This window comes from Helianthus annuus, chromosome 17, assembly GCF_002127325.2.
Source record: "Helianthus annuus cultivar XRQ/B chromosome 17, HanXRQr2.0-SUNRISE, whole genome shotgun sequence".
Classification (NCBI taxonomy): domain Eukaryota; kingdom Viridiplantae; phylum Streptophyta; class Magnoliopsida; order Asterales; family Asteraceae; genus Helianthus; species Helianthus annuus.
Window position 1 is genome coordinate 44922699 of NC_035449.2, and position 14402 is coordinate 44937100.

Below are 14402 nucleotides of genomic sequence, written 5' to 3' on the forward strand. Positions count from 1 at the left end.
TAAATCACTTAAAACTTGATTAATGTAACTTGATTATTATTTAATAATAGAGTAAATTACGTTTTTGGCCCCTGTGGTTATATCAGTTTTACTATATTGGCTCAAAATAAGATTTTTTAACAGATTTGCCCTCATGGTCCCTATAACTAACCATTTTGGCCCCTAAATCTAACCAACCCCCAACCCAGGTTAATTTATTGGTCACATGTTTAGCACATGATGTCTAATTTGGTCATTTTACCTCCCTCTATAAATAAAACCCTGTTTTTTCACTTCATCTTCTTCTCCACCACCATACTCCACCACCAGCATACACCACCGCCACCACCCACTTGACCCACTTGCTTACACGTCTGTATAAATACTCTCTCCACCACCATACTCCACCACCAGCATACACCACCGCCACCACCCACTTTCCGACATCCCCACGCAACCGTAACCACCAAACCACCACAACAATCCACTAATAAACCCTAAATCAATCCACCGATCTAAAGTTCCAGATCTCAGTTCTGAAGTTATGAAGTTGAAGATTAATATGGTTTTGATGAACAACAGGTTCATAAATTAAAATGGCCACTGTCTTTTGAATCAACAGCAGGTTCAACAATTAGACAAGAAAGACACAAGAAAGAGACACATCAGGTCATTTTTTTACTAACCACAAATCGGCAAGATCTGGTGGCGGATATAGAGAGGGAGCGCGAGAGAGAGATAGGCCAATTAGAGCAGCGAGGCGACGGTTTGTTCTTCACGAAGAAGAATATCAACCACCACCGGAAGTTGCAGGTTTCGCCGGATATGGCCGGCCGTGGGTTTTTTTGTGTCGTGGTCCGGCGGATTGTTGATTTTTTCAGCACAGTCAAATCCCCTTCACCAATCGTCGTTCTTGTTGATGTTTTTCAGCACAGTCAAATCCCGTTCACGTATGTTCTTTTTAGATATGGCCGGCGGTGGGTGTCTATATTTATACAGATGTGTGTATATGTGTACAGAGAGAGGTAAAATGAAGAAGATGACCAAATTAATGGCCGGCAGTGGGTGTCTATATTTAATGAAGAAAATGAAGTGAAAAAACAGGGGTTTAGGGTTTTATTTATAGAGGGAGGTAAAATGACCAAATTAGACATCATGTGCTAAACATGTGACCAATAAATTAACCTGAGTTGGGGTTTGGTTAGATTTAGGGGCCAAAAAGGTTAGTTATAGTGATCATGAGGGCAAATTTGTTAAAAAATCTTATTTTGGGCCAATATAGTAAAACTGATATAACCACAGGGGCCAAAAACGTAATTTACTCTTAATAATAAAATATTTATGCAACTTGCCAGATCGTTAAACGATAATATTTTGCCAACGTTATTGACTAGTATGCAAACACAGACGATGTTGAGCCAGTGTCGAGCCATCCGAAGTGGGAGCAACACGGTTCATGCGTAAGGGACCGATCAATGGAGCAAGAAAGGAAGGGATGAAAGTTAGAATGTAAGCTAGAATTTGTAAACAGGATGTATTAAAATATAGTTGCAGGCCTCTTGAATTTTTTAAGTCATAATGAGGTGCGGATGAGGTGCCCTTCTATTTCTTTGTGGGTATAATTTCTATACGGGCAACCCGCAAGATTGTATCTTGGAGATGGGCACATATGGTCTACCACGGGAGTTCAGCAAGGGGACCCATTGGGACCACTTCTTTTCGCTCTTCTTTTGCATTCCTTTGTGCATCAGATTAGAGACAAATGCAAGCTTCTCCTTCATGCTTGGTATCTTGACGATGGGACTGTCATTGGAGGTTCAGAAGAGGTGGCTAGAGTGTTGGACATCATTAAGGTGACGGGTCCAACATTGGGTCTTGAACTTAATATTAAAAAAACTGAGCTATTTTGGTCTTCTTGTGATGGTAGCAAGTTTCGTGAAGGGTTATTTCCTACGGACATCGGGAGGCCATTAGTGGGGGTGAAGCTTCTTGGGGGGGGGGGCGTTAGTAGAGATGCAAGCTTTATTAGTGGGTTGGCAAAGAAAAGAGCTACTAATGCGGTAGATTCGATGCGTCTTCTACCCAAATTACGTGACCCGCAGAGTGAACTACTCTTGCTTCGATCCTGTATGGGCATTGCCAAACTTTTCTTTGGCTTGAGGACATGCCAACCTGTACACATGTAAGATGCAGTGTTGTTCTTTGACAAGGGTTTGGGTAAGGCGATTGAGGAATTGGTGGTTTGTGGAGGTCCTTTCTTTGGAGACTTTCAGTGGCGACTTGCTTCCTTACCTATTAGGTTTGGGGGCTTGGGGTTGTATTCGGCTGTAGAGGCTTCATCCTATGCTTTTGTGGCCTCGAGGGCTCAATCGTGGGTGCTACAGGACCACATCTTAAAAGACAGTGGCATATGTGGTATGGATTCGGATTATGTTTGTGCTTTGGCTTGTCTTCGTGATACGATTCCAAGCTTTGACTTCAGCGGTTTCACTAATAAGGACATCGCCCCCCCCCCCCCAAAGCCCAACATGCATTGGCGAGTGTTCTTTTTTTGTAAAATTGTCCACAACATCGAAGTACAGTTTGACTTGACCGGTAGACAAAAAGCCGTTTTTGAGTGTCTACGAGCACCACATCCACAAGATTTTTCTTCTTGCTATACCTATAGATGGGTTAGGCCAGCGTATATCGCCGGTGGAGTACCGTACTATCCTTAAGTATCGCCTCATGATTTCTTTATTCCCAGTTGATGAGGTATGCCCTATTTGTCATAATGCATGTTTGGATTCTTTTGGGGAGCATGCAGTTCATTGTAATGAGCTCCCGGAGTTCAAATACCGACATGATTTGGTTAGGTATGTCCTTTTGACATATTCAGCCGCGTTGATATTTCTGCGAAGAAAGAGGCACCCGTAGGGATGCAAACGAGCCGAGCTACTCGTGAGCTACTCGAGCTCGGCTCGAAAAAAAGCTCGAACGAGCCGAGCTTAAACGAGCTCGAGCTCGAGCTTAAAAAACAAGCTCGTTTAGTAAAGAGCTCGAGCCTAAGCTTCGCTTATCGAGCTCGAGCCGGCTCGCGAGCTTAAACGAGCTTTTTGTTTATATATTTTTTATTAATATATTAAACATATATTTATATAATAATAATTACCATTTATATAAATATAAAAAAATAACTTAATTATATGTATAATAATAATTATAATTAATATAAATTAATTAATAAATACTAAACGAGTCGAGCCCGAGCCGAGCTCGAGCTTGAAAAATTACCTTCGAGCCGAGCTCGAGCCTTAGAAATAAAGCTCGAATCGAGCGAGCTCGAGCTCGAGCTTTCATATGTTAAACGAGCTCGAGCTCGAGCCTGGTCGAGCTCGGGCTCGGCGCGGCTCGTTTGCACCCCTAGGCACCCGTTAATTTCTTAACTGACCCGTTAGAAGGGAGATCTACCCTTCGACCAGCCGACATTCTGGTCTTTGGATGGGTAGGAGGAAAACATGCTTGTGTTGATCTAACAGGGGTTTCCCCGCTTGTGGGCTTAGGGGGTAATGCTTTCACAGTGGGCCAGGCTGCTTTAAAGGATGCTTCGGGTAAAGTGACCAAACACGAGAAAGCGTGTCTTGACAACCAGCACGTGTTTATCCCGTTTGCTTTTGATACTTTTGGTTTTCTAGCGCCAGAGGCCGTGGACCTACTCAGTCGAGTTCAAAAGATCATGCATAGTAATGTTATGACCCCAAGATCTATGGACGTAGTTTTTAGAGTTAATTACACAAATAGGTCCTGTGGTTTATACCTAATTTCGCCTTTGGATACTAACTTTATTTTTTAACAGATTTAGGTTATATGGTTTAAATTTTGTAACACCTTTGAGTACTAACACCAAAATTAGTTAATTAATGACTAAAATACCTTTGCAATTTTTTAAGTTTATCAATGTAACACATTTAGGTACTAACACCTAATTTTATTTAAGTTTAAATCAATTTTACAAAATATATTTATTTTTTATATTTTCATCTTTTTATTATATCTCTTAGTTAGCATAAAGTCTATTTATTTTTTTATTTTCATATTTTTATTAAATTACTTATTTAACATAAAATCTACTTGTTACACCAGTATTTTTTTAAATAGATTTTTTAAAAAAAAATCTATTAGCTATATAGTTTTACGTAAATTAAATTTCTTACTAGTTTTAAATAATGTAAACCTTACTTGTTTTCAAATTTGGATATATATGATTGATAATAATAATAATAATAAGAGTAAATTGCCATTTTAGTCCCTGAGTTTTGTCCAAATTTGTCATTTTAGTCCAAATAGTTTTTTTTTGTCTCTAGGTCCCTGACTTTTCTCTTTTGTTGCCATTTTGATCACATACACTAACTCCATCCAAAAACTCCATCTTTAACCAGGGGTATTTTGGGGATTTTCATTTTAAATGTTTTCAATTGCCATTTTGATCCAATTCCAAAAAATCAAAAAAATTCCAAAAAATTCTAAAAAATAATAAAAATTCTAAAAAATCATAAAAATTCTAAAAAATAAGTTTTGGCCCGAACCGTTTCTAGCTGAACCGTTTCGACGCGAACCGTTTCGACCCGTACCGTTTCGAGCTGAACCGTTTCGACGCGAATCGTTTCGACCCGTACCGTTTCGAAGCCGAACCGTTTCAAGCCGAACCGTTTCAACCCGTACTGTTTCGAAGCCGAACCGTTTCAAGCCGAACCGTGCCTTATCGAACCGAACCGTACCGTTTCGATGCGAACCGTGCCTTATCAACGCGAACCGTTTCGAACCGTATCGTTTCGATGCGAACCGTTTCGAACCGAACCCTTTCGAACCGAACCCTTTCGACCGGAACCGTCGAAACGGTTCGGTGCGAAACGGTTCAGCTCGAAATGGTTCGCGTCGAAACGGTTCAGCTCGAAACGGTACGGGTCGAAACGGTTCGGGTCGAAACAGTACGGGTCGAAATGGTTCGCGTCAAAACGGTTCAGCTCGAAACGGTACGGGTCGAAACGGTTCGCGTCGAAACGGTTCAGCTCGAAATGGTTCGGGTTCGAAACGGTTCGCGCCGAAACGGATTTTTTGGATTTTTTAGAAATTTTTAGAATTTTTATGATTTTTTAGAATTTTTATTATTTTTTGGAATTTTTTTGATTTTTTAGAATTTTTTTGATTATTTGGAATTGGATCAAAATGGCAATTGAAAACATTTAAAATGAAAATCCCCAAAATACCCCTGGTTAATGATGGAGTTTTTGGATGGAGTTAGTGTATGTGATCAAAATGGCAACAAAAGGGAAAAGTCAGGGACTCAGAGGCAAAAAAAAAACTATTTGGACTAAAATGGCAAATTTGGACAAAACTTAGGGACTAAAATGGCAATTTACTCTAATAATAAATATCTTTCATGTAAAAAAATTAAGCCATTTTTAACTTGTTTTTTTGTTCATTTACATTTTACTATTTTAGAAAAATATTTAACTTACATAAAATCTGAAACACCCGCTTTTGCGTCTAGAAGAAATGACATCCAAAGACGCTAGAAAACATAAACTTTTAAAATATACGAATGTTTCACAACCCAAAAAGGTAAATTACTTACTAGAGTAATTTAATAGACGTCAAAAATACCAACTTGAATACATAATTAAAATTTTTACAAAAATTGGGCATGACCCGTCCGTAAAACGAGTATGCCCCTGTTTTAACCATAATCAAACAATATCATTCTACAAGATACTACTAAAACTAAAACATCAAGTACTTAAAGGCGTTTTACCAACAATTTGTACAAAAAGTATTTTGACCCAAAACATTAGCATAAGCTAGCGGAAGCGCTTGGTAAGACATATTTTGATCGTGTGCTCGCTCCATTTCGCCGAGTCGCCTAAGTTGAGGATTTACCTACATTCAATGACAAGACTTCAAAAGTTAGTCGTAATTCTCATTTAACTCAATGTAACAACATATTAGCTTCATTCGTTCATATGATTTCATTATTCTTACGCATTCGATTTACCCAATTAAATGGGTAATGGCATATACCCTCATAATGAGGTTCAAGTTTATCGCATACGACCCGGTAACATCGGGTTAATTGCTTTCAACATAAATCTTTCTTTTCCATCCGTATAACGGATTAAACTTCAAGCATTTGTCATAGCATTCATGACCATCCGTTCAAAACGGGTAGTAGCTTATTCTTACTCGACTTGTTCAACTAGAACTTGTCGACTTGCATAGCTTATCATACTCTTTGTTAGCATAACCAAATCCGCAAGGGATTTGCTATTTCGCATCCACTACAACATAACTTCTAAAACCTTTTTCGAGATGAACTCTTACATCTAACCAATCTTTATCCGTAAAGAAATTGCACGAATTGTATTATCAAATAATAATATTCAATATCATCGTAAATCTACTAGTAGAGTAAATAAAGTTCAAAAGAACTTACCGCGATCTTGAGATACTTATGCCTTCGAGTGACTTGCGCCTTCTTCCTTCTTCGTGCCTATATGTCATAATCCCATACTTTAGCTTTCAAAAACATTACTTTCACAATCCTTATAGTTTATTATGGTGTCTACTAATCACATACGCCATTATCATAAAGAAGTTACATCGACTTAACAAGTATTCATGTAAAAACCATAACTAAACTCACTTAGGCATTTCATCGAACACATTGCGTGCGTACCATCTACAAGGCATAATGTACAAGTATATTATGCATAATCTTACTAGTTCATATCAAAATCATGAAATTCAACTAATTTTCACATAACCTTCATCCTAAATCAGATCCTTATAATAATAATCTACAACATCTAACTTCATATATCATAACCATACTCAATTTAACACATTTAGCATCATCATCTTCATAACATTACTACTACAAGTGGGTTTTCACTACAATCTTTCATGCAACCTAAAATCACACATGATTCTTGTTCTAGGAGGCAATTCTAACTCCATTTTCCCATATATGGTACAAGAAATCGAGATTGGTTGAACCCCTCATTCTATAATTCGTGATTTCAGAAAATTAAGCTTACCACTTCAATAATCGAGTTTAGATGAGTGTAAATCGAAGTTCATGCATTGGATTATCCTTGAATTTCCTCTTCAATTTGCTGAATTTGGCCTTGTTCTCCTCCTGCTTGATCGATCCATCCCCACGCACAGAATGTGTGTTTGTGGGTTTACCCACTATAAATCCTTATTTATTAGAACTTAACACATTACCCCCTTATAAGTTGTTAAGTATTTAATTCAAGCATTATTTCAATTTTTTTTAACTTATTTCTTATCATAACCCATCAACTAGTTTACTTTTTTTTTGTTGTTCATTTTCATTTATTTTAATTGGTAACCGGTTTTTGGGGCGTTACAAAATCTACTAGTTGCACCAGTAAAATCTACTAGCAATATAGTTTTATGTAATTAAATATCTTTTTTACAAAAAACGAGTTAAAAAAAGGTTTAATTTTTTTTACTTTTATCTAAAATACCTAGCTATATAGTTTTATCTAAAATATCTAGCTATATAGTTTTATGTAAATTAAATATCTTTCTAAAATAGTAAAATGTAAATGAAAAAAAAAACGAGTTAAAAAAAAGACTTAAATTTTTTTACATGAAAGATATTTATTATTATCAATCATTTCAATCCAAAATTGAAAACGAGTAAGGTTTACATTATTTAAAACGAGTAAGAAATTTAATTTACATAAAACTATATAGCTAGTAGATTTTATTTAAAAAAAATACTGGTGTAACAAATAGATTTTATGTTAAATAAGAAATTTAATAAAAATCTGAAAATAAAAAAAATAAATAGAGTTTATGTTAATTAAGAGATATAATAAAAAGAGAGTAAATTGCCATTTTAGTCCCTGAGTTTTGTCCACATTTGCCATTTTAGTCCAAATAGTTTTTTTTTTTGCCTCTGGGTCCCTGATTTTTCCCTTTTGTTGCCATTTTGATCACATACACTAACTCCATCCAAAAACTCCTTCTTTAACCAGGGGTATTTTGGAGATTTTCATTTTAAATGTTTTCAATTGCCATTTTGATCCAATTCCAAAAGAGTAAATTACAAGTTTTGTCCTTTATGTTTACATCAAATTTCAGGCGCTGTCCTTTAGCGCAAAAGTTGACAGGCGGTGTCCTTTATCTTTCAAAATCTTGCACGTTTTGTCCTTTAGGCCAAACCCAGTTAAATTTTTTGGTTAAATCTGGTCATGTGCCTTACACATGAGGGCACTCTTGTCATTTTACATCCTCAGAGACTAGTGTATAAAAAACTTATAGCAAGGGACCTTAAAATGTGTGTGGATAGGATTTCGGTGTGGAATTATTAGAAATACAGATATTTATTGAAATTATTAGAAATACAGAATTGTTACATGTGTGTGGATAGGATTTCGGTAATTTCAAAGCACACAAGCCATAATTGACCTTAAAATAATCTTGATCTTTTGTCAGGGAGAGACTAATTGGGTCGATGAAAACATTTGATACACCGATTTCACAAATATAATAAAATAGTTCCGGAATTAAGGAATTATGAAATGAACAAAAATGATAATTTGCCCAAACAGCAATATCACATCGAAACCCTAAGCACTAATCGTTGAATAAACAAAGTGTTAAGAATAAATCGATGAAGATGAAGTTACAGACCGATCCAGGAGTGAAGGATGAAACGTAACTTCCTTCTGATTTGCTCATTCTACCACGCATGTACGGATCACACGACAGATAAAGGTTCTTCACGAGGACGGCATTGGAACCTTCTGGAAGCTTGAGGTTGATGGTGGAGGAAGTAATCGGCATGTCGGATTCCTTAGGGAAGCCATTAACGTAATCCTTGAGTATATCTGTTTGTTCTTCACTTGTTCCATACTTGTTCCATTTGCTGTTGCTAGATCTCAGGCAGGGCGAGCGAGCGGTGGAGTAGAGTGAAAAGAGGGAGAGAGGGGTGATGGTTAGAGAGAGAGAGAGAGAGAGAGAGAGAGAGAGAGAGAGAGGAGAGAGAGGGAGGGACTCAGATCAAGATAGAGAGAGAGAGTTTTTATATATTTTTTATTTTTAAGTTTAACACATAATAGCCCCTTGATATAATTGATCTTACAAAATAGTCGTTGAAAGGTGAAATTACAATAGTACCCTCATGTGCCTTGCACATGACTAGATTTAACTAAAAAATCTAACTGGGTTTGGTCTAAAGGACAAAACGTGCAAGATTTTGAAAGATAAAGGACACCGCCTGTCAACTTTTGCGCTAAAGGACAGCGCCTGAAATTTGATGTAAACATAAAGGACAAAACTTGTAATTTACTCATTCCAAAAAATCAAAAAAATCAAAAAAATTCCAAAAATTTCTAAAAAATAATAAAAATTCTAAAAAATCATAAAAATTCTAAAAAAATACAAAAAATCCGTTTCGGCGCGAACCGTTTCGAACCCGAACCGTTTCGAGCCGAACCGTTTCGACGCGAACCGTTTCGAGCGGAACCGTTTCGAGCCGAACCGTTTCGAGCTGAACCGTTTCTAGCTGAACCGTTTCGAACCGAACCATTTCGAGTTGAACCGTTTCGACGGTACCGGTTCAGCTCGAAACGGTTCGGGTTCGAAACGGTTCGCGCCGAAACGAATTTTTTGGATTTTTTAGAATTTTTATTATTTTTTAGAATTTTTTGGAATTTTTTTGATATTTTGGAACGGTTCAGGGCGAAACGGTTCAGCTCGAAACGGTTCGGTTAGAAACGGTACGGGTCGAAACGGTTCAGCTCGAACTGGTTCGGGTTCGAAACGGTTCAGCTAGAAACGGTTCGGTTCGAAACGGTTTAGCTCGAAACGGTTCGGCTCGAAACGGTTCGGGTTCGAAACGGTTCGCGCCGAAACGGATTTTTTGTATTTTTTTTTAGAATTTCTTAGAATTTTTAGAATTTTTTGGAATTTTTTTGATTTTTTGGAATTGGATCAAAATGGCAATTGAAAACATTTAAAATGAAAATCCCAAAATACCCCTGGTTAAAGATGGAGTTTTTGGATGGAGTTAGTGTATGTGATCAAAATGGCAACAAAAGGGAAAACTCAGGGACCCAGAGGCAAAAAAAAAAAAAAAAAAAAAAAAAAACTATTTGGACTAAAATGGCAAATTTGGACAAAACTCATGGACTAAAATGGCATTTACTCTAAAAAAATAAATAGATTTTGTAAAATTGATTTAAACTTAAATAAAATTAGGTGTTAGTACCTAAATGTGTTACATTGATAAACTTAAAAAAATGCAAGAGTATTTTAGTCATTAATTAACTAATTTTGGTGTTAGTACCCAATGGTGTTACAAAATTGAAACCATAGAACCTAAACCTGTTAAAAAATAAAGTTAGTACCCAAAGGTGAAATTAAGTATAAACCACAGGACCCATTTGTGTAATTAACTCTAGTTTTTAAAAGACTTAGTTTTGTTATTCAAAAAAGGGATAGCGGTGCAGCTTGTTGCCCGTTTACCAACTATCTCGATTTAAATTTATGTTTCTTTTATAAAAACGTCGTTTTATTAAAGTAGCATACTCAGCATATTTCTGTTAAAAGATATACGTATGAGCAATAAATAGGAATTCTTTTAAGGAGAAATCGTGAACCTTTTCAACTTTCCTCACTACAAACCCATTGCACGACTTGCTCAAAATTTCAAAACATGTATGTTCGATAATTCATAGATTTAGTGCTTGGTAAGACAAGACACTTAACCTCTATTATCAACTTTTCACCACCACCACCAAGTAGAAAGTCAATTAGCTTTAAAGTTGAACGGTTTTATATATGTATGGGTCATCTTATATATATGGTTGATTGGTATTTTAGTTAAATAAATAAATCATAGTTTTGTTTTCTAAGTTTAGCTTAAATGAAGTTTATCGGTTTATACAACAGGAAATTAAAAAAGCTTATTAAAAAAACTAAATAAAACAAAAGGCAACGTAATATAAAAGTTTAAACGATACCAAAAAGTTAAAGATAAACATAACTATGTTGGGTGGCGTGGGATCGTGTAGTTTTGTTTAATCTTTGGTGTCCTCTATGCAATTCGGTGAATTAATCTTTGGACCACTTATATATCTCTTGTTACGTCACGCCTAATGTGTGGCAAGGAATAAGTCGATAGTGTAGTGTCGAACCTATTATTGCCTTTTCAGTCTGTGATCTTTTGGATGTCTACAAGCTTGTGATTGGCTTGTCGAAGAGAAAGAAAGTGTTGCAAGTAATTGTTAGGTGGCATGTTGTATTCTTTGGAAGACGGGGAACAATATTATTTTCTAAAACGACACGCTCAAGTTGGATGACATTATTAGAGATATCAAAGCGTATAGTTTTCTTTGGATTAGAAACCAGGCGAAAATGTTAGATTTGGATTGGGTAGATGAATTGTGTTTGATTTCTAATCGTTTTATGTTTGTTGTTTTGTTTAACCTTGTCTAGCTACTTGTTAGAGGGAAGAGGTTTCTAATAAAGTTTGTCGATAAGGAAAAACCATAAAACTATATTCAATTTTAAAAATAAATAAAATATTAAGTGAATAAATAAATAAAACTACTTCATATCTTCTTTTTCCCATTGTTTATATTTTACTCTTTCTTACCTTCTTTTCTTTTAGTTATCAACTTTTCTAAACTTGTGGTGATTTGTCTTCTTCGTATAATAAATTAATAAGATTTGGGTTGTTTGGTAGGTTGTTAATCATTTAACTAAAAAAACTATACTTAATTTAGTCACCATTAAGTGTGTTTGGTTCAAGAATGCATTTGAATTAATATGTCTTATCCATTAAATTTCAAAAATGATGTTTCATGAAATTTTATCCTTTTTATTAGTTCACATGTGTTCATAACCCTTAGTCGGCCACTCACGCACCTCCTCTTAGACCCACCACAACCTCCTCCACCACCAACCAATCAGGCCGAGCCAAGTCAGTCCTTTTATTGGTTCAAAGTCTCTTAATGACTCAGCACTTAATGATGCAGAGGTTTTCAAACAATGCTTAAGGAGGACCGACCGAAAATTTCGATTATGCTCATTTCTCTATACTTTAATAACTCATACATGGTCAAAAACTTCAATATACCTTCGTCGCTCTTGCTTTTGGCCGGAAAAATTTTTCCTATTAGTTTTTTCACCCCCCTCCCCCTTTTGAGTTCGGTCTCCGCAAAACTCGGAAACCGACCTACTAAAACCGGGACCAACCGAAACTGTATAGGCCATAGATGGTCTGGTCCTCGGTCGTAGTTTTCAATTCCGCGTCAGGCCAGGTTTTCGCCGGATCAGTACAGTTAATCCAAGATAACCATCCATAATCCAAGTCTTATACCCGATTGTAAAATCGTGTCTTATACCTAGCCGAATACCTGTTGGGTATCGTGCATTTGACGGTTGTGTATCCATCAAAACTATGAAATTTGTAACAAACTCTTAACAGAAATGATGATTCTTGTAAATAATAAACTAATTAATAAAGATAAAGATTAATACCAAAATATATTATAAATTTTTTTAGCACACCCCAACTCACTTTTTGAAGAAAAACACCCTCGGGGGCGGTGTGCGGACGTTTTTGAGGCAATTCACGCCCAAATACTGACAAGCAGGTGGTCTAAATGTCCTTACACTCTCAAAATATAACCTTTATTTATTTCTTACACACCCCACACTCACAAATATTCAACTTGTTTTGCGGGTGGGTTACTTGAGAGCTAGCCGCTAGGTTAGACTTTGATTTTCCTCATGATCTGTTAATAATATCACATAACATAAATATGATTTTGATTTACTCTTGTAATGTGGTATCTTGCAGAAATGAAACGATTGCAAGACGATGCGATTCAAAAACCTTTTGCTTCTTCCCCTGAAGAATCGTATGCTACACACACTCTTTTCATTCTTTCAATTTCGTCGTTATGTTTGTTTGTTTATTTGTTATTTATCTATTTATTCTAATGCTCTTTAGGGTTTTAAACTTTTAGGGCTTATGCTTATTAGATTATGGATCTTTTAGGGATTATGTCTGTTGTTACTGCTAAATAAATGTTACTACTTTTGAATAAACTCTCAAGTGGTGCGGCCTGCGGGTTCTAGCCCCATAATTAACATTAGCGTAAAATTTAGTGACTGTATGAGTTTGCCGTTATTAAAAAAAAAAAAAAAAACAAATGAGTAGAATCCTTAGGTCTTGGTAATTTTATTACCGAGGGCAGTCGTGAGGAGTTACCGACGACTCGACGAGTCCTCTGGTGGCTGACATTATTTTAAAAATGGTTGTAATTTTCTTTTTGGAACGGTAATTACCAACGTCAATAAAACTCATTTGTTTAGTAGTGTGTGTTGTGTTTCTTCATTTTATTTCTTCCTATGCTCATCTTGAAGGTATGGCCCGCCCCTAGTCCCCGGCGGTGAAGCGTCGAGAAGGGTAGGAGGTGGTGGTGCTAGTAGCTCTCGGAAACTTACTACCGATGATGCTTTAGCATACTTAAGGGAAGTTAAGGAGGTGTTTCGTGACCAAGAAGAAAAGTATGAAGAGTTTCTTGGTTTTATGAAAGACTATCGAGCTCAAAGGTTAACATTTCTTAAGTTTGTTAAGGGTTAACATTTGTTAAGTTTTAAATATTCTTCTCCTGATCAACATGCAGAATTGATACTCGTGGGGTGGTAGGAAGGGTGAAAGAGTTGTTTAAAGGGCACAATCATCTAATTTCTGGGTTTAGCACTTTCTTGCCACAAGGTTATGAGATAGTTGTTACTGATGACGATGACGACAACGACGACGATAACGATACTAGTACCGGGGTGGTAGCAAAGTAGACTGCACTTAGAAGGACATTTTCAAGTATCATAACTTGAAATTTACATGAATGTTGTTTTAGTATGTATGTTATAACTTCTAAGAATGGTTTTATGTTTAAGACTATAACCATGTTTTAATGTTTAAGTGTTATTAGTATGTTACTATGTTTGAGTTGTAGTTTTTTGGTGTATCATATGTATATATATATATATATATATATATATATATATATATATATATATATATATATATATATATATATATAGGGTAAGGATAGTGTAAAAAGTGCTCAAAGTGTGAGAAGTGTAAGAAGTGTATTATAACATTATATATAATACTATATAACACCATATAAACATTGTATAACAATATGTAACACCATATAATACCATATAACGCTATGTAACACTATATATCATTGTATAACAAATATAACACTATACATCTATCATAGACATGCTATCAGGCAACCTATAGTGTTATATTTGTTATATAATGATATATAGTGTTACATAGTGTTATATGGAATTATATGGTGTTACATATTGTTATACGG

The 14402-nt window shown here is 35.8% G+C and overlaps 1 protein-coding gene and 1 long non-coding RNA gene across 2 annotated transcripts; one reads left to right on the forward strand and one right to left on the reverse strand.

Moving 5' to 3' along the window:
• Nucleotides 1-5627: 5627 nt before the first annotated feature.
• LOC110923012 lies at nucleotides 5628-7398 on the reverse strand. Its single transcript, XR_002583633.2, has 3 exons — nucleotides 7053-7398; nucleotides 6449-6505; nucleotides 5628-5895 (listed from the first exon to the last, which is right to left on the reverse strand). It is a non-coding gene; the product is annotated as an uncharacterized LOC110923012 (long non-coding RNA).
• Nucleotides 7399-12700: 5302 nt separating this feature from the next.
• On the forward strand, nucleotides 12701-14033 carry LOC110922516 (paired amphipathic helix protein Sin3-like 1). Its single transcript, XM_022166806.1, has 4 exons — nucleotides 12701-12769; nucleotides 12860-12920; nucleotides 13429-13617; nucleotides 13692-14033. Exons 2-4 carry the CDS (start codon nucleotides 12862-12864, stop codon nucleotides 13861-13863), a joined length of 420 nt encoding a protein of 139 aa, XP_022022498.1. The 5' UTR covers nucleotides 12701-12769; nucleotides 12860-12861; the 3' UTR covers nucleotides 13864-14033.
• The last annotated feature ends 369 nt before the right edge of the window (nucleotides 14034-14402 follow it).